At 52.4% G+C, this 18,992-nt stretch overlaps 6 protein-coding genes across 6 annotated transcripts; 1 reads left to right on the top strand and 5 right to left on the bottom strand.

Moving 5' to 3' along the window:
* Positions 1–275: 275 nt before the first annotated feature.
* On the bottom strand, positions 276–2,070 carry SMAC4_08476 (uncharacterized protein). The gene is made up of 4 exons (XM_003346902.2): positions 1,865–2,070; positions 1,461–1,615; positions 1,248–1,310; positions 276–1,153 (listed from the first exon to the last, which is right to left on the bottom strand). The coding sequence occupies exons 1-4, from the start codon at positions 1,937–1,939 to the stop codon at positions 481–483; spliced, it is 966 nt and encodes a 321-aa protein (XP_003346950.1). The 5' UTR covers positions 1,940–2,070; the 3' UTR covers positions 276–480.
* Positions 2,071–2,793: 723 nt separating this feature from the next.
* Positions 2,794–4,572, bottom strand: SMAC4_08477 (uncharacterized protein). The gene is made up of 4 exons (XM_003346903.2): positions 4,378–4,572; positions 4,228–4,288; positions 3,240–4,142; positions 2,794–3,178 (listed from the first exon to the last, which is right to left on the bottom strand). The coding sequence occupies exons 1-4, from the start codon at positions 4,381–4,383 to the stop codon at positions 3,027–3,029; spliced, it is 1,122 nt and encodes a 373-aa protein (XP_003346951.1). The 5' UTR covers positions 4,384–4,572; the 3' UTR covers positions 2,794–3,026.
* A 638-nt stretch (positions 4,573–5,210) lies between these two features.
* Positions 5,211–6,998, bottom strand: SMAC4_08478 (uncharacterized protein). Its single transcript, XM_024655947.2, has 3 exons — positions 6,365–6,998; positions 6,121–6,276; positions 5,211–6,026 (listed from the first exon to the last, which is right to left on the bottom strand). Exons 1-3 carry the CDS (start codon positions 6,751–6,753, stop codon positions 5,855–5,857), a joined length of 717 nt encoding a protein of 238 aa, XP_024511739.1. The 5' UTR covers positions 6,754–6,998; the 3' UTR covers positions 5,211–5,854.
* Positions 6,999–7,188: 190 nt separating this feature from the next.
* Positions 7,189–9,549, top strand: SMAC4_08479 (uncharacterized protein). The gene is made up of 3 exons (XM_066090807.1): positions 7,189–7,409; positions 7,501–9,167; positions 9,230–9,549. Exons 1-3 carry the CDS (start codon positions 7,316–7,318, stop codon positions 9,365–9,367), a joined length of 1,899 nt encoding a protein of 632 aa, XP_065945663.1. The 5' UTR covers positions 7,189–7,315; the 3' UTR covers positions 9,368–9,549.
* A 47-nt stretch (positions 9,550–9,596) lies between these two features.
* Positions 9,597–14,506, bottom strand: SMAC4_08480 (uncharacterized protein; the record flags this gene model as incomplete). Its single annotated transcript, XM_003346906.2, has 5 exons — positions 9,597–10,617; positions 10,681–11,484; positions 11,561–11,840; positions 11,903–13,671; positions 13,740–14,506. The coding sequence occupies 5 exons, from the start codon at positions 14,504–14,506 to the stop codon at positions 9,597–9,599; spliced, it is 4,641 nt and encodes a 1,546-aa protein (XP_003346954.2).
* A 1,037-nt stretch (positions 14,507–15,543) lies between these two features.
* SMAC4_08481 (uncharacterized protein) lies at positions 15,544–18,359 on the bottom strand (the record flags this gene model as incomplete). The annotated part of the gene is made up of 2 exons (XM_003346907.2): positions 16,503–18,359; positions 15,544–16,418 (listed from the first exon to the last, which is right to left on the bottom strand). The coding sequence occupies exons 1-2, from the start codon at positions 16,528–16,530 to the stop codon at positions 15,544–15,546; spliced, it is 903 nt and encodes a 300-aa protein (XP_003346955.1). The 5' UTR covers positions 16,531–18,359.
* Positions 18,360–18,992: the final 633 nt, after the last annotated feature.

Genomic DNA, 18,992 nt, shown 5'->3' on the forward strand with positions numbered 1-18,992 from the left:
AGGGGAGGCGCACGAGAGGCGTACATTATAATGCAGATCTAGCCGACAAAGAAATGGTTAGACCCTTGGCACCCGTCAAGAATGCCATTGCCGTAATTCCCGTAGCCTAATCCACTCACATGCAAGCCCAGTGTCACTTGTCATACCCAATATCATTATACATGTTTTAACATAGGAAATAACGTCTAGGATGTATTTAAGACCGGAAATTTTGATTTATACACTCTACGACCATCTTCATGTTCAACCCACACGCCGCACGTCCCCGCATTGCCCACGGTTACCGATAGCGCCCCTGCCCATTCCCTTTTCGTTTTGCTCTTTCTGACCGACGCGCAAGAGGGAACACGGGGGAGCAAAATTTCGGCAGCAATAGTATATGATACATACACAAAAAAAGATGGGGGAAAAGCACGCACGTCTCACAACGGGTTATTGTGTGAATGTCATGACTTTGCCCTTTGTTGTGGCAATGCTAAATTAGTGGCGGGTAGCGGACTCCTTGGGGGGATCGTAGACGATCTTCCTCGACTTGAGCCAAGCCCACTTGTAACGCTTAACCCAGACGCTCATGGCGAAGAGCACAGAGGTGACAACCAGAACCTTCATACCCATGCGCTTGCGGTCGTCCATCTCGGGCTCAGCAGCCCAGTTGAGGAACTCAACAACATCCTTGGCCATCTGGGAGGTGGAGGCGGGGGTGCCATCCTCGTAGTCGACAAGGCCGTCGTAGAGGACACGGGCCATGGCGATACCGGTACCGGGGAAGTAGGGGTTGAAGTTGAGGCCGGCGCCAACGGTAGCACCAGCGGGGGGCTCATCGGGGTAGCCGGTGAGGAGGGAGAAGATGTAGTCGCAGCCACCGTGGCGGGCCTTGACAATCAAGGAAAGATCGGGAGGAAGGGCACCGTTGTTGGCGAAACGGGCGGCCTCGTCGTTCTTGTAGGGATCGGGGAGGTAGTCGGAAAGCTTGCCGGGGCGCTTCTCGATCTCGCCCTGGTCGTTGGGCTCGGTATCGTACTCGTTCTCCTCGGCGAGAGCCTTGGCCTCATCGACGGTCAAGATGGTGCCGACAAGCGAGCGGTAGGGGACACGGCTGAGAGAGTGGCACGAGGCGCAGACCTCACGGTAGACCTGGAAACCACGGCGAAGACTACGGTCGGGCAAAAACAAGGTCGTGAGCTAGAGTCATTTTGAAAAGGGAGGCGCGGCCTCGGATAGGCTCGGTAGGGGTGGTGGTTGCTTACGCCTGGTGATCGAAGGTCTTGAACCACTGCTGGTGGACCCAGGGGTACTTGGAAGCATGGAGACTGCGTTAATGGTAAGCCTTGTGTCATTCCATGCCCAATTTCAAGCTAATAGTCGAGCTCGGTCGTATATGCCTCAGAAGTCGTGAGGCAGACCTCGGTCCAACGGCTAGAACGGAGGGCGTCGGGTCGGATCGATCGCGGGGGACTCACCCTTCCTCAGCCGGAGTCATGGCGGAAGCGGATCCATAAAGATGGTAGTACCAGGCGATCGAGCCGGCGGCGACGGCGGTGGCAGCGGCGGCAGCGATGTTCAGGCGGAGGGGAGACTCGGCAGCGGCGCCGGAGCTCTGGGTGGAAGCCGAACGCTGCCGGAGGACGTCCGTTAGCTTTCCTCGAGGAGCGCGAGAGTATTCATGAAGGAGACAAGACAGGATGGCTCGGCTGGGGGCGGGGACGGTCGGGCGACTAGGTCCCGGGCCGGGAGCTCGCAGTAGGTGGACGGTAGCTCAAGCCGGCCCAGGCCCGGCCGGTCGAGTGGTGATGCGGCTGAGATCTAGGCGTTGGAGGGGCATGTGGACGAGGACTTAAGATTGTCGAAGCAATTCGAGACGCACCTTGGCAAACTTGAAGGCGCCATTTTTCGCGCTGGCAAAGGTGCGCGTCGAGCGCAGGGCGGTCCTCGCCAGCATGGTGGGCAAGCTGAGCGAAGCTTTAAGAAAGTATCGCGGGTTCGGGGGACAAGGCCAATTGGGTTGGCAATGTCGATGACAGTATCAGGTCTGGCGGGCGGGAAGGTCGAGCAGGTCCGTCCAGGTGCAAGGTCGGTCGATTCCCTTCACGTAGCGTCGTAGGACAGGACCGTAGGTTTCTTGAATTTCGGGAATCTTAGGAACACTGGCCATCTGATTGGCTGGGCCAATCACCGCGCAGCCTTTCGAGCTTTTGCACTCCCCTCGGCCCCGGCCGATGGATTTTCCGCACTAATTTACCTCATTCTGCCCGCGGGTCTCAGCGCTCTCAAGAGCACTCAAGCACTCCAGACTTCAGCGAGCCCAATCCCGGCCTGCAAGTTTCACAAGCAACCAATCTCCAATCCATCTGAGCTGACAGCTGGAGCTGGCCATCAGCATCAATCAGCCATCAGCATCAATCCAGCCAGCCAGCGTCGCCCCATATCAAAAACGTCCAAGCTCCCGCACGCCGCCGTCCGCCCCTCGTTCCATCTTCAGCTTTCACGGCGACCCAGGGTCACCGGCTCAACCTGGGGAAAGGCTGCCAAGACAAATGTTTTTGAAGCTATCCATGTACCACATACGCATGTCTTGGCTCCGGAATCGCAGGTGAAGCTCAACTTGTGTCACCACAAAGACCATCACGGTTCACGCCAACACATGACCACAATTGCATACAAGCAAAATATCCAAACACAAATGGACCTACTAGGGTTGGTGTCGGTTGATTACGGAGAACATCATCAGAAACATTGCAGCGACTTTTTTTTTTTTTTTTTTTTTTTTTTTTTTTTTTTTTTTTTTTTTTTGAGATCCCAACGCCCCTTCATCTCTCAACTCCTTTATTGTCTTATTGACCATTATGAAGATGTATTAACGCACACTCTGGTAAACAAACAAAAGACACCATATGCAGAAAATGTTAACTTTTGTATTTCCCATCCCCGCGCCAGCATATATTATCCCTTATCTGGGATCCAATGTAAACCCATTAAATGACCCGTGAACCATAAAAGCAAACAATACCAGGAAAAAGACATGAATTTTAGTTCTTGTCAAGGACCTCCCTCCTCTTCTTGACGGCCTGCGCAAGAGTGTCGAGAGTGGCGACGGTATCCTCCCAGCCGATGCAGGCATCAGTGATAGAGACACCGTACTTGAGACCGCACTTGCCTTCCTTGGGCACCTTTTGGTTACCTATGTGTTTTGTTAGCGAACAGCTTCATCGTCCACACAGTTATATGCGGAACAAACTTACCCTCATTGATGTTGCTCTCAATCATGACACCCATGATACCGGTCTCGCCATTCTCAAGCTGTTGCGCAATCTCCGCGGCGACCTTGGGCTGGTTCTTGTGATTCTTGCTGGAGTTACCGTGGCTGCAGTCAACCATCAGGCGCTGGCGCAAGCCGCTCTTCTCAAGCGCGGCCTTGGCCTCGGCGATGCTCTTCGCATCGTAGTTGGTGCCCTTGGTACCGCCACGGAGGATGACGAAGCAGTCCTCGTTGCCAACGGTTCCGACAATGGCAACGACACCAGGCTTGGTGACGGACAAGAAGTGATGGGGGTGACGGACAGCGCCAATGGCATCAATGGCGACACCAAGGGTACCGTCAGTGCCGTTCTTGAAGCCGACGGGGAAAGAGAGACCACTAGCCAACTCGCGGTGGAGCTGGGACTCGGTGGTGCGAGCGCCAACAGCGCCAACGCTCAACAGATCGGCAAGGAACTGAGGGCTGATGGTATCCAGCATCTCGCTGGCGAGAGGCATGCCCTTGGAGGTGAGGTCGACGAACAATTGTCTGCTCAGGCGCAAGCCCTTATTGATCTGGAAGCTGTTGTCGATATCGGGGTCGTTGATCAGGCCCTTCCAGCCAACGGTCGTCCGAGGCTTCTCGAGGTAGGATCGCATGACGATCAACAGCTCATCCTTGTGCTTCTCCTTCTCCTTGAGCAGCAAATCGCAGTACTCAAGCGCAGCCTTCGGATCGTGGATGGAGCAGGGACCGATGACTACTAGTAGCCTCTCCTTCTCGTCGGTACCGTTGACAACGGCGACAACCTCCTTGCGGCCATTGATGACAGTCTGCTTCGACTCGGCGGTCTGGGGGATTTCGTGTTGGAGCAGGTCGGGAGGGGTCAGCGGGTTGTAGCCGCGAACTGGATTAACAGTCAGTAAGGAGTCGCAAGTGTGGTGAAAAGGCAGATATTCTTCTTCATTGAACCAGACAAGGTGATTACTTACTGCGCCAATCCTCGCTTTCGGCCTGGTTGCCGACATTGCGGTTCTCGATGTAGAAATGTTGCTAAAAGTTCGACATGTGAGTCAATCCAGTATAAACACAGGCGTTGGCAGGCGTGGGGCCGCCGTCTTTTGTAAGTGGGCATTACGTACCGACATGTTGAGGACTTGTGATTTTCTTTGTGTCTTGGAACAAGCTATGTGTAAAACGGTAGATGAGAACGGGAACTAGCCAGGAGAACCCTCGACTTTTAACCAAACGGACTTCGAACGAATACTATGAGTCAAAGGACAGAACCCAAGGTCTGTGGGGGAAGAAAACCATGAATCTTTTTTCAACGCCGCCGTGGTGGCGGCAAGGGGACTCGACAGCTCCTGTCCAGTATTGGGAACGGAACCTTAAAATTTAGGAGGGGCAACCAACCTGCAATGACACCACGCTCCCTCAGAGGTACCCAATACTTGTGGTTGGACACGATCCGAATACAATAACGGGTGCCGGTGCAGCGGGGCGCAAGTAGCGATACCCAGGACTGTTGGCAGCGCTAGGGGTCGTCGTTGGAACGCCCTACCCATTGTGGGTCAGCCGCGTGGGGTCATTGGGAGAGAAAGGCCGATCAAGGAAGCCAAAGTCCGGGTTCAAGCTGACGACACAAGAATTCGAAAAAGTCTCACGGAAATCACGTGCAAGAATAAGCCTCAGGTTTCTCGAATAAAAACACCAAAGGTCTGAGCAGATAGAAAGAGAGACACCGAGTCCGTACGCCAAGGTACAGACAGACCTGGGTAAGGTAGGGGTTTGTGCACTCCAACAGGACAGTGACGGCTATGGCCGTGTAAGAGTCAGACACGGAGCTATCCATCCATATCCACCGCCGCCGCCTCTTCGTCTAAACCAATGACAAAACCCCGAATGGTGAGCACGCTCGTTCAAGAACGAGTGATATCCAGGAACAAAGTTCACCATATTTCCATCTTACGTCTCATGCTCACGAAACAGTGATCCTTCATCCTCTTGTGGAGAGACACATCGGTGTTATTGGCCGGCCCCATGTAGTGGATGGTCCGTCGCCATGGAACTGTCGTGGAAGGAATATGGAAGGATTCTGGGCGACAAGAAAGGTTCCATACGAAGAGCACAATTGACATGCATGCGTCCGGCCTTGCGCCTCCTTCTAATCAGACTCCCTGGTGAAGACATCGGCCTCAAGAATACTCGCCGGGCAAAGCGACCTGGGTGACGAAGCCAACTGCCAAACGGCCCTTTGATACTTTGCGGGGGACCCACTTGGCCCGGTGTCGGCGCTTGAGCACCGGGTTCAGGTTGCACGCCTTTGGGTGCCCTGTTCTTCAGACTTCAAAACGGTAACTATCTGTTCACAATGCCCGGCAATGACATCGAGGACCTGACTGTCCATGGCATTGAACAGGTTTCGATTTGTCAATTTCTCTTGTAAAGCAGGGCTCTACTAAAGTTCAATTACAGCCTCATAGTTTACACCAACATCCAGTAGCATGTCGACCAGAACAACGGACCAATGGCCGATGGTCAATGGCCAGTTCAATGGCGGCATTGGTTGGATTGTTGGACAGACACCGGCCCAGAGCCAACTTTTACCCGAACCATCCATCATTCGTCCTTGAGAGGGTGCAAAGCATCCTTCTTGAACTTCTCGATGCCATTGATCTTGCCATAAACCCACTTCAGAGCCATTGTGCTGACGGTCATCAACACCGCCGAGAAGGTAAACAACAAGACTCGTTGCCAGGTATTGAGGATCTCGAAAATCGGGTACGGATACCTATCACAGTGGTTAGACATCTAGGCGAATCTCGAGGGTTGCAAGGAAAGGTATGAAGGTTTCCGCCAAGGCCGCTGCCTCATCTCGTCCTTACCATCCGTTCTTGGAGAAGCAGAGTTCAACCCAACCCCAGTAAAGGAATGCTATGGTCATACTGATAGTCATGGCACCATATCCTCTGACTGTCCACGGGGGGCTCAGCAGCATCAAATCTAGCGTCAGCATGATGGCCGGCATAGCATGGAATCCTCTGTTAGGTAAGTGTTTGTTAGCCCCAGCACCAGTTACACCAGTTTGGCACACAACCGATAGATGACAGCCGCGGTGGGTTTTCATACACATCCGGAAGAACGGGAATGGCCATATCGGGCGGCACAACCAGGTTCTTATTAATGGCACAAATGCCCCAGTAGAGTGTGCTTATAAGAACGGCCAAAGGTGCAGAACAGACCGAGAGGACATTCTTGATCTTGAACAGGCTCGGGCTCAAGGTGAGATCCGCAAGCAAGCCAACTGCAAACGTGACAAGTGCAAGACCGAGGCCAATGATGGTCAGGAACTTGAAGTGCCCTCCATAACCGAGATGAAGCTCCTGCGGGAACAGCTGCAGGTAAGTGAAGCTGGCCATGAATGAAGCCATGCCCAGTGAGTGTATGAGGGCGGAAAGACTCCGCGATGGAGAAGTGACACGCTGCAGGGGATGCCTTGTCATAGTTGCTGGCGCCATGGTGAAGAAGGGGATATGGGTGACGGTAGAATACAGAAGGAAGAACGAGCCGAGTCGAAGTTGATATTTGAGGAATATCTTCAGTGAAAGACGGAGTACAAGTGTTCAAGAAAAGAGACAGGAAACAGTCTCAGATGATAAATAACGAACAGGAAAGCAAACGCAGAAAACCTGCTTTCACGTGCTGGGCGTGAGGCGATCCATGACCGATCGTGCCGGTCTCCGCCAGCTTTGGACGTTGTTTCATTTTAGATCGCATTTTGCTCACCTACCCTGGAGAACCATCTTCGAAGCCCCACTTTAAACCTCCCGCTGGCGACACAGCGGGAGGACACGCAGGAACCGTCGATCTACGCCTAGAATTATAGTGACCCGTTCCGTGTCGCGACAGGAACATCCCGTCCCATCTACTCTTTACACGTCCTCTCGCGCCACGACCACATCCACCATCTCCAGGCGCAATTGACTACCGTGGTTCTTAAAGACACTCGACGCTCCTTCGATAACCTTTAAATTTCTGAACTGAGTCTTTCCAACCGAATAACGCCGACCGAACATCAAAATGGAATCGAATGAACCAGAAGATGACGTCAAGTCGAACAAGCGGACGCATGAAGAATTCGCAGAGGATGTTAAACAGGATGTTTCTGAAGATGGTGAGTTGGCTTGACCCTTTTACCATCAACCCAATTGCCCGTAGCAAACATCCAAAACCACAACCGCTGACAACGGTGCGTTGCCATGCAGATAGCTCTTCCGACGATGATATGGGCCCCCAGCTGCCCTCGGCCGAGGCGCCCAAGAAGAAGCGCCGCATTCTTCCCTACGAGAAGCTGTACCTGAAGGCCATGCCCAAGTCTGCCCGGTATTCCAAGTCATTGATGCACAAGGAACAATTGACTTTTCTCACCATGACGCCCATCACCGACTTCCTGATCACCACTTCGATCGACGGCGTCGTCAAGTTCTGGAAGAAGGTCACCGGAGAAATCGAGTTCGTCAAGGAATATAAGGCTCACCTCGGCGAGATCAAGTCTGTTTCGGTTAGCCAGGACGGTCGCAGCTTTGCTACAGCCGGTGCCGACAAGACCATCAAGTTGTTCGACGTCAATGCCTTCGATCTTCTCGCCGTCCTTCAACTCGACTACGTACCAAAATCCGTCTGCTGGGTGCACAAGAAGGGTGCCCCTCTGCCCATCCTAGCAGTTTCCGAGGAGGAAAAGCCTGTCATCCATCTCTACGACGGACGTGGTCAGCAAGAAAAGCCGTTTCACACCATCAGTGGATTACACCGGAGTCCAGTAGGGATCATGGCTTTCAACGACAGATACGATTGCGTAGTGTCGGCAGATGACGGGGGCATGGTGGAATATTGGCAACCGAGTGGCTCCTACGAGAAGCCGGAGTCGGTCTTCAAGTTCAAGAGCGCAACAAATCTGTTCGAATTCAAGAAAGCAAAGGCTGTGCCAACGTCCCTCACGCTGTCTCCTGACGGCAGCCGATTCGTCACCGTCTCCTTCCCAGATCGCAAGATCCGCATCTTCGACTTTGCTTCCGGAAAGCTACAACGCACATACGACGAATCTCTCAAGGTCGTGGAGGAGATGCAGCAGGCTGGTACCGCACTACAGAAGCTGGACGCCGTAGAGTTCGGCCGTCGCATCGCGCAAGAAAGGGAGATCGAGTCGCCAGCACTACGGAACAAGTTCAACGTTGTCTTTGACGAATCAGGACACTTCATCCTCTATGGTTCCTATCTGGGCATCAAGGTCCTCAATACCTACACCAACCAGGTCGCCAAGGTGTACGGCAAGGAGGAAGGGTTTAGACCCCTTACTCTAGCGATTTACCAAGGCCAGCCTCAGAAAAAGGGCGTGACAACAGTTGCCATGGCGGCATCTGCCAACCCACTTCTACAGGAATCGGAGACAAGAGACCCAATGCTAATAGCAACCGGCGTCGGCAAGGTTCGCTTCTACATGTTCACAAACGACGAAGAAATCTCCAAGTCTACCAGAGACGTCCAGAACGAGAAGCCAACCGTATTGGGAGGACCCAAAAAGGCTGAGCAGAAGAAGGTGGTCGAGACAGGGCAGTCGGCCGTCATCCACACCACGTACGGCGACATCCACATCAGGCTTTTCCCGGATGCTGCCCCCAAGGCCGTGGAGAACTTCGTTACGCATGCCAAACGTGGCTACTACAACAACACCATCTTCCACCGTGTAATACGGAAGTTCATGATTCAAGGTGGTGATCCTCTTGGGGACGGAACAGGCGGCGAGAGTATATGGGGCAGGGAGTTCGAGGACGAGTTCAGCAGCTTGAAGCACGACAAGCCTTATACGGTCAGCATGGCGAATGCTGGTCCTAATACTAACGGGAGTCAGTTCTTCATTACGACAGAAAAGACGGTAAGTTTCGAGTCCAGGCTCTTCCCCTCCTAGTACGTGTTCGATGCTAACCTAGAGAACAGCCATGGCTTGACAACAAGCACACCATTTTCGGTCGCGGTGTCCAGGGTTTGGATGTCATCCACCGCATCGAGAACGTCAAGACGCATAAGGACAAGCCAGTGGAGGATATCAAGATTCTCAACATAGACATTATGTAATGTCTAGTGATACCCCGGACCGCAGCGGATTGTTTCTCTATTACCAGCGGCGGAATATATAGGATTCAACATGACAACGCTATATAAAGGCAACGCTAACTTGACCAAAATTCCCGTCCAGTGACTCCAGTCTCACCAGCTCTCCGAGATCCCAACTTCTCTCTTGATTTTCCTTCTTGTGTTTGGTTCCTTCCCAACCTGTACTTGTCGAACTATGCGGGTCCATTCATCATTCTAGGCTCCATGGACTCTTTCCCAAAATCATCTCCACCAACCTCTCCCGTTCCGCACTCTTCTTCACCAAACCCCAAAACGTATTCATATCGCCTTCTTCCCCATCCTCCTCCGAACCCTCATCATCACCAAAATACTCACTGCTACCTTCAGATCGCTCTGCTCGCTCCTTCCCCGCCCTCTGCCGGTTTTTATCCCTCTGAATCCCCCTCCTCACCAACTCGCCAGGCGATCCAAACTCCACCACCCGACCTTTATCCAGCACCAGCCCTTTATCAAAGTCCGCCACCGTCGACAACCGATGAGCAATCACCAGTACCGTGGTGCCGGTGCTCTCGATGCACTCGCGCAGCGAACGCTGGATGGCCGCGTCCGTGTCTTGGTCGATGGCCGACGTGGCCTCGTCCAACACCATGATTTTGGGGCGGGTGAGCAAAGCGCGTGCGAGGCAAACGAGCTGTCGCTGGCCTTGTGAGAGGTTGGAGCCTCCTGTGGTGATGGGATGGGAGAGGTTGGTGAAGGGGTTGTTGACCTGATGGTTAACCGTGGCGGTGCTGGTGGTTATGGCGGAGAGGGAGGGGGAAAGCGGGAGAGGAAGGAGAGGGGCGGGAAGGGATATGGGTGGTGGGGAGGGAGTTTCTCCTTCTGGTGATGGGGGCTTGGGTACGGGTGCGGATGCGGGTTGTTGTTCAACTTCGGGGAGGGAGGTGACTGGTGTTGAATCTTCTGGATGACGATCGAAGGTGAGGAGATCCAAGGGGTTGTTGTCGTTGGTGTCGAGGATGAAAGGGGTGATTTGGACGCCGTTATCACCCAATGTTTGGATGTCGTCGAACATGTTGACTTCGGCGGTGGCGGGCTCGACTGTTCTGGGACCCATGACCGGTGTGTAGAGTGATGGTGGGTAACTCGTATTGCTGTAGATTGAACCGATCAGATTGACGCGTCGTAGTGCGTTGTATATCTCTGTGTCGTCTAGACGGCCTTCGGTGTCCAAGTTGGAACGTAGGGTGCCTCTATTGATTAAAATCATTAGTATCCGAACCAAAGAGAAGGAGAAATCGAGTTAATTCGCTTACGAGAACAGGAATGGATCTTGAGGAATAATGACGAGGCTCTTCCGCAGTTGTGTTAGCTTCAAGGTGGAAATATCAAGCCCATCAATGCGGATTGAGCCTCTGCTGGGTTCCAGAAGACGGAAAAGAACCGCGGCAAGCGTTGATTTGCCAGCGCCTGTTCGCCCAACGATCCCAACCCGCTCGCCGGCTCCAACACTGAAGTTAAGATCGGACAAGACGGGCTGAAGATCGCGGGCATACGAGGCCGTAAGGTTCTCGACTTCGATTCTCCCCTCCGCTGGCCAGGCCGCAGGGGCGTCCAGACCTTGTTCGCTTTCACGCTCAACCTCAATATACTCCAACACCCTCTCGCATGAGTTGAATCCCAATTCCAGCGCTGTCAGGGCCTCGAGTAGAGATGTAAGAGCGGACGTGTACCGGAAGGCAAACGATAAGCTGAAACCCGCGAGTGCAGCGTCCACACCACCCAGTGCTACGGCACCGGCCACGATTGTGACGAATACGGCGCCGAGCATGCCCATGCGAAAACCTATCCATCGCTTCAAGAGCTGCTGCGACCAGTTCGCAGAGCTGTTGGCGTCGATCAGTTGGTACAAATTGTTGGTGTAGGACTGGGTGCGTTTGAAGGCACGGATAGTCGTTAAGCCGGACAACACGGAGCTGAACTGATCGTAGATGGGGGAGTTAGAGACGGACTTGAGGCGCTTGACTTCCCTGGCAACGTGTATGAAGTTGTTGGCGATGTATACGTAGAGGGCGAAGAGGAGTATGACGAAGAAAAGCACCGAGAGGGAGACGGAGGAACTGTGTAGTTCAGGTCAGTAAAGACACAGTGTCACTTTGATATGGCATGATGGAATGTGAGGCATGATATACGTACCAAGTGACGACGATGATCATCAGTAGAACGGCTGCTTGTATGAACGTAAATGTCGGGGTAGCTAGCGGTTTATCGACGACTGAAATATCTGACGTGAAGCGATTCAAGATACGACCTGCCGGGACGGTTTCAATCCATCTGATGGGCGTCCGGAGAATCGTGTGTGTTAGCTGTTGAAACAGCTTCCTAGAGGCTCTCATTCCGATGAGGGTAAAGGTAACATCGCGGGCAATTTGCGACACACCGACGAGGAAGCAAACTAGAGCATATGTCGAGATCCCTGTGACACCGAATTAGTTAACTCTTCTCCAGTATAATATATATCTGTGTCTTCGAACTTACAAAAGCAGATACTGAACTTGGGAGTGCAAGCAGTAGGATTGGTAGCAGCGTATCCTAAAGTCATTTGGCTGTAAGTCTGATGATACTGAGCCGTGAACGGCATCTTGGAGTTTGCCTCAACAAATGCGGCTCTTTGAGCAAGCTCCTTGAGACTCCAGGTACGAACAATACCCAGACCGTGACCAACAAAGAGCACAGCCATGCCTAGAGCCCAGTTCAGGGCACCACCGCTGGCCTTGTAGTATGCCTTGTACACGTCCCATTTGACCCATCCAACAGCCCTCTTCTCCTCGCGGGTTTGTCTCCTCTCGAGGCCCATCATGGCTGAACTGGAAGATGAGGCTAGTCCATTGCCGTCAGGTCGAGCCCATGGTATGCTACCAGGCTCGAATACCGCCGTCGTAGGCGTCAAGTTTTGGTTTTCGGGAGCGTTGTACCCGACGGACCTGAGGCGCCCGCCCCTGAGACGCACCACACAGCTGGCGTATGGGTGAACAAGATCGACATGATGGGTAGCGAGAATTCTCGTCCTTCCGACGGCCAACCCTCCCGTCAGCGCCTCCTCAACGATCAGCCTGCTCACATGCGTGTCCACAGCGCTCAGTATATTATCCATCACGATGATTCCGGCACGCGAGTACAGGGCGCGGGCTAGGGCTATTCTCCATCTTTGGCCACCGGACAACGAGACGCCTTTGGGCCCAACTCCTGTTTGGTCACCATCAGCCAAAAGCTGCAGATCTTTCTCAAGGGCACAAGCGCAGAGAACCTTTTGGTAGCGGAGGCGGTTGAACGGGAGACCAAAGAGGATGTTGTCCCTGACTGTGCCACTTTCGATCCATGGAGTTTGGGACACAAAGCAGGTAAGCGAGGGTATAATCCAGTCTTGGTCTCGGATATTCTCGTCGTTGCTCGGTTCCGGCGCAGAAGGAAGGTAGATGTTGCCGGCTATGAGCTTGACTTCGCCGAGAATTGCTGCGAGGAGTAGACTTTTGCCAGATCCGGTCTTACCCGCAATGACACTGAGCTCGCCTGGTGGGAACTTCACGTTGATGTCCGTGAGCATGGTATGTGCCCCTCGGGGTGGTGCCTGAGCATCTCCAACCTCATCGGTATCTTCAGGTCGAGGCCAAGCCACGGTAGCATCCTCGAAAGCGATCAAGCTCCCTGGTTTGGTGACCTCTTGCTTGTCCTGACGACCAAAGTATTTGTCTAGTCTCGAGACACTTGCCCACGCTTCGAGCAAGTTGATTTGTACCTTGCGCAGGAGTGACACTGCATCATCCAGCTGATCAAACAAGCCGAGGGCCGTGAAGATGACCGAGGCTTTGATGTGGAATCTCTGTTTCCATACATAGACCGTGAAGGTGACGCCGGCGAGCAACAGAGGTGCAATGTTGACGGTGAAGAAAATCAGACACTTCCCGAGTGCCACTCTCCAGTACTGCTTGAGCTCATCATCTCTGCTTGCCAGGATCTTGTCCTCCCAGAAGTCTTCAAGGGCCGAGTATCGGATCTGGCGCATTCCCAACAGTGCCTCGGCCAGTAGGTGTGCTTTGAAATCTCGGATTTGCATCAAACCAGAGTTCTGGTCTCGTTGTTTCCTTGAGAGATGGAGATTGAGCGGTATGGCCAGACTGGCGGCAGTCAGCCCAGAGAGGACGGGCAACCATCCCATCAGGCGGATAAGGAAGGCGCTAGCGAGAGCAAGTTTGAAAGCGGCCATGGGCAGGTCGCTGTTGCACTGACAAAAGTTGGTGACGCGAGAACTGCATGAAGTCCAATGTTAAAGGAACTGTGCACCAGAGACGGAAAATGGAAGGTGCATATCACTCACCTGTCAACCTTCAGCAGGTTGTAAGCCGATTGTCCCTTTTCCTCATCCTTTTTCTCTTTGGCTTTCAGCAAAGTGTCCGGCTGGTAGTTTCCATTCACATTTCCATTCTGTCCATTGGGTTTCGAAGACCCATTACTGTCCTGTCCTGAACTGACGGTATCGTACTGCTTGAGAGCTTTGGCAAACACCAGAGTCTGCACCAAAGACTCAAGAGGAATATCCATTCGGCTTTCGGTAATCCATTTCAGCCAATTCGTGGCACCGACCTGCAGTGCTTGGGTAAAGAACAAAGCAAGGGCCCAGACGAGCAACAAGGGATCTTTGGGCGAGCTCTGGGTCCCCCTTTCGATCTTGGAAAGGAAGTTGTAGAGCACGATCTGGGGAAATATCGACAAGATGGCAATCAAAAAGGCCAGGGCCCATTGATGTACCAAGTTGCGCGCATTGAACCGGAGCAGTTGTTGCCAGAAACGACCTGGCTTCTTGTGTTCGGTGAAATCTTGCTGGATGTTTTCCGAGCGCGTAATGAACTCCAACCTGGGCAGATCTGCGGTTTCCAGTTGTCTCTCCTTTGCGGCATTGAAAATGTTGAGGTTCCAGGAGAACGACAGGAGAGAAAGGAGCGACACCGCTTTTTGCTGGTCAACAACTTGTTCCCTGTGATAAATATCCGGACGTCGGGGAAACGAAGCAAAGGCCACTGCCGCAATCAGAAGCCCCAAAATTTGAATGCCGTAGAGATTCGCTGAGGCCCTGTTTCCCATCATATCCCTCCCGATGAGCAAGCTAATTACTGTAAAGCCATGGTTGAAGGACAGTAAACCTATAACCAGCAGTGAAGAGATCAAACCGAGTATCGTCATACGGAACCTTATGTGGTAGTGGTTTCTGGGGGGAAGAAAAGCACACTGTAAAAACAAAAGTCCCTAAGCCATAGAGTTAACCTTCTTGACTATTATCCAACATGACAACGTTAACGCCTGTATGGAATGGCTACATACAGTTATGACTGTCCCTGTCCACGAAGGGGGAGTATCCCAATCTGATTCCTGTACCAAGAACGCTCTGCGCGTTCCAAAATCGAAGCGATTCACTAGTTCGATCGTCAGTGATGCCTCTAGACTAATTAGCACCCCTAACCAAAGCGAGATTTTAGCACGGGAATCCGTTAAGGCCTTTGTCGATGCCTCTGTTGCTTCACCATTCCGGTCTTGATAGTGTGCTGTATCGGCCACATCTCCACCAACAAGCTCATATTCTCTTGAAAGACCCCGTTTTCTGGCCAGCAGGTGCTTGAGTGTTGGAACGGTAAGGAGTGCAACTGAGACGGGTATTGCTATGTTAACCACATCTGGGAGCGGGGAACTAGTCAGCATGCTGAAGTTTTGATGATCGGTATTTGTGGGCATTCAGTGGAGGTATCGATTGTCATGTGTTATAGGAACAGGGCCGAGGTAGCAGGTGGTACTAATAAACTAATTCATTACGCCAGGCTATGCTACTTATTTATCTCAGAGTGTATTGATAGTATCAATACCCTTCACTATCCGAGTGCAATACCAATTGAATCTTTTGGGGATGTGTCGATGATGTGGATCTCCGGTGCTAGTTGAATCAAACCGATGCTCCCAAGAGGTGTCGTTGTGAATGTCGATACCTTTCTCATCCCGTCTGTCCTTCTTCAAACGACCAAGTCCCGTGCTATTCAGGTTGTCTTCTTCACCCTTCCTCATGACCGAGAGCCCATGACAATGCAATGTCGACTCGTCCGAAGTTTCCTTTCTCGACTGACCACGACCTTGACTTAGCCGCTGACGACGGTTCCCATGTTGGGATGCAGTGTTTGTCCACTGAAGGCACTGCTGTCTTCACTGGCCAGGAAGACTACCGCAGTGGCAACCTCACTTGGCTGAGCAGGACGACCCAAGGGGGTGGATCCGAACTGCTCCTGGTTCTCCCCCTTCATGGTCGATGGGATGAGAGGAGTCCAAACGGGTCCAGGGGCAACAGCGTTGACGCGGATGCCTTTTCCAGCCTGCTGATTGCTCAGGCCGCGAGTGAAGGCCACGATTGCGCCCTTGGTGGAAGTGTAATCGAGAAGGTCGGGACGGCCGACGTAGGCATTGATGCTGGCGTTGTTGATAATAGTGCTGCCGCGCTTCATGTGTGGCAGAGAGTACTTGGCCAGGTAGAAGTAGGGGTGAATGTTGGTATTGAAGGTGTTGATCCACTGGTCTTCCGAAAGGTCCTTGATGTCATCGACTACCATCTGGTAGGCGGCGTTGTTGAAGAGGATGTCGATTTGGCCGCCGAATGCCTTGACAGCCTCATCAACCAACTTCTTGCAGTTCTCTCTGTCGCGAAGATCCGTAGAGACCAAGTAGCACTTCTGACCGTACGCCTCTACTCTCCTCTTGGTCTCCTGCGCATCCTCCTCCTCTTCGGGAAGATAAGCGATGAGCGAGTCGGCTCCCTCCATAGCAAAGAGGATGGCGCTTGCACGGCCAATGCCAGAGTCGCCTCCGGTGATGAGAGCCTTCTTGCCCTTCAGCTTGCCAGCAGCGCGGTACTTCTGGCTCTTGCCGTCAGCGGTAGGAATCTCATCCCACAGAGGCTGCGGGTTGGGCATCTCGGTCTCCTTGCCGGGGAAGCTCTGATGAGTGACCGGAATCTTGTGGCCTACCGTCGAAGAAGAAGAGGTCAGAGCATGCCCGTAGCAACAACATGAGACGCATCAAGCTGATGCTCATGGAAGAAACTCACCACTCTCGAATTGTCCCTTGTCAGTCATTTTGGCAGATGTTCTGGTGGTTTTGCTGAATGTGTTTTCGGTTGGTTTCTTCGGTGAATGATTGAGGAGAGTTGAAGTAGCTCAGGTTTTTGGAGGATATGTATCAACGAGAACAATGCAACTAATGTGCTTTCACTCTTTATACACCACATCGTGTCGGTGCTCCAGCTTCTTTTGTTTACTTTACCTGTGCATATGACGTATTGACTTGTTGCTGGAAGAGAACGGCCGTCAACATCGATGACGACACGGAGAATGGACTCCGGTCATTGTTGCCAATAGATCGCCACCCTGCGCGCATCAAAGGGTCACTGATCGGAGAGACGGCCAGTGCTGCACCGCGCTTGCCGTGTTACCGTCCATACCGCCTTCCGTAGTCCTCAATTGTGTAGGCATACGGGAGGACGTAGTTTCCAGTTCGTGTTACATCTCGATGGGAAAGTGAGCCAAGAGCGCGCAAAGACGTGAAATCAAGAAGCAGGTACGAGTTAAAGACCCACTGGTGATGTTATGACAGGAGAAGGTGGGGTGTTTAGCCCCACACGGGAGGGCCCGGAGCTTTCCCGCCCGGTTGGCCCCACATTGCGGCTTCCACAAACGGGTCTTGGCAAAGAACTAGTCCCGCTTTTCCGGGTTCACTCCCGATGTCACAACGGACTGGCCGAGTCCGGTCTTCGGGTTCGGGCCCGAGAGAACAACCGTTTACCGTGTAAATAATGGAGAACCTCACTATTATCTCGGTACATACTAAGAGGGTGTTGATCACAGATGCCGGCCTGCGCCAGATCCTTAGTGGCTTGCCGTTATAGCTCCTTCGCTCTTTTCGTTCTGCATCCCCTTCCCCCTAAATCATGTCCTCCGACTTCTGCAGCCCTGGCTACCTACTATACTTCGCACTCTCCGTATAACCCCAAGCCCCAAAAAGCGGACACAACTTCCTATTCTCCATATTCTTCTGAGCTTCCGCCCACGTATTCAACACATCCCTTTCGTCCAAATCGAGAAAATCTACCGCTTCTTCATCTTCCACTCCACTCCAGTCCAATGCGTTAGCTTGCGCGGCCAGCTCTGCATTCTTTTGTGCTACGGCGACTCGGGTCCTTTCCCATCGTCTGATAAGATGGACGATCAAGTGCGAGGGTGGAAGATCAGGTGGCAGACAGAGATGGGTGCGGATGAGGTGTAGAATGGAAAGGCCGATTGGGGAGAGGTAGTGGGGGTGAAGTGTAGATGGTGAAGAGAGCGTGATGGAGGAGGAAGAAGAAGAAGAGGAAGAGGAAGATGGCAGGGGTGGAAGATGAGAAAAGGATGAAGAAGCTGATGAAGAGGAGAGTGAGAAGCTCTGTGAGTCTGACAAATCGCTTGTGTTATCTTTTTCTGCTGTCTGCTTGTTGGAATCATAACTGGCGTGGAAGGCGGTGGAGTATGCTTCATATGTTGCCTGCTCGGCTTCAGCGATTTCCGGATCTTTTGTAAAATCCTTGGGTGCTTCGAGTATCTTCGACCCAGTGAATGGAGGATGACGCCTGAGTGGATCAGGAATATTGCAATGACGGAAAACATCAAATTTGGTGGGAAACGGCGATAAGAAAATCGGTGGCTCGCTTGGACATATTTTCTCACTTGTTCTGGGTTGCCCTGGGCGTCTTTTCCCAGCTACACGCCCAACGCGGCGGGAGTTAGGCACCGACGTGCACCCCATAATAAATATCTTTGAATGGGTGCCCCGTAAGCTGTAGTTGTCGTTTTCCCCATTCACTCTGTGATGTACTGGGTCCTGTTGATGGCTCTTCGAGTGGAAATTTGTCGATGGGACTGATAAGAGTGCTGTACGCAAAGGACTTTTTGCGGATGTGTTTTTGTTATTTATTCTTAGTAGTCGGTTACAATTACGTACGTTTATGTTGAGCATAGCCTCTGAGCTACCAGTAGCTTCATTGTCTTATGCCTAGTAAGGGCTGTATATTTGATGGAGAACAGAGGTGGTGAAATGTCATAGAGAATAAAAGAGGCTGCCGGACTGCCTTCAGACCTCTGAAACATCGGATACCATGTAATGCGGCTCGAACAGTAGATAAACGCAGATTCAGGATTTGAAGCAACTCTCTTGTTCTGGCGACTCTTCCAACGACAACAAGGTGATTGTTCGCTTCTAAAAATGTGTTTCGTCAAAGAACGGGTCTTTGATCCGAGCGGATTTCTTTGTCATCGGTATCTGTTGACAGAGATGGTCAAGAGCGATTATAAAGCAAACCACATTCTTCGTATGGAAAGCTGCTGACAGATTCCTGTAAGTGATATTCGTCCTTTAGTACCGTCAATCACTTCAGACATCTCACGCTACCTCGAACTCCTGCTTTTTCCTTCACCTACGAACATTCAGGCGAGAATGAAACTCACCAAGGCCACACAGGACAACCCCATCCAAGGAACTCTAGCGGTCTGGACTTGTCCTGCCCCCT

This window comes from Sordaria macrospora, chromosome 1 (assembly GCF_033870435.1).
Source record: "Sordaria macrospora chromosome 1, complete sequence".
In the NCBI taxonomy this organism is placed as follows: Eukaryota; Fungi; Ascomycota; class Sordariomycetes; order Sordariales; family Sordariaceae; genus Sordaria; species Sordaria macrospora.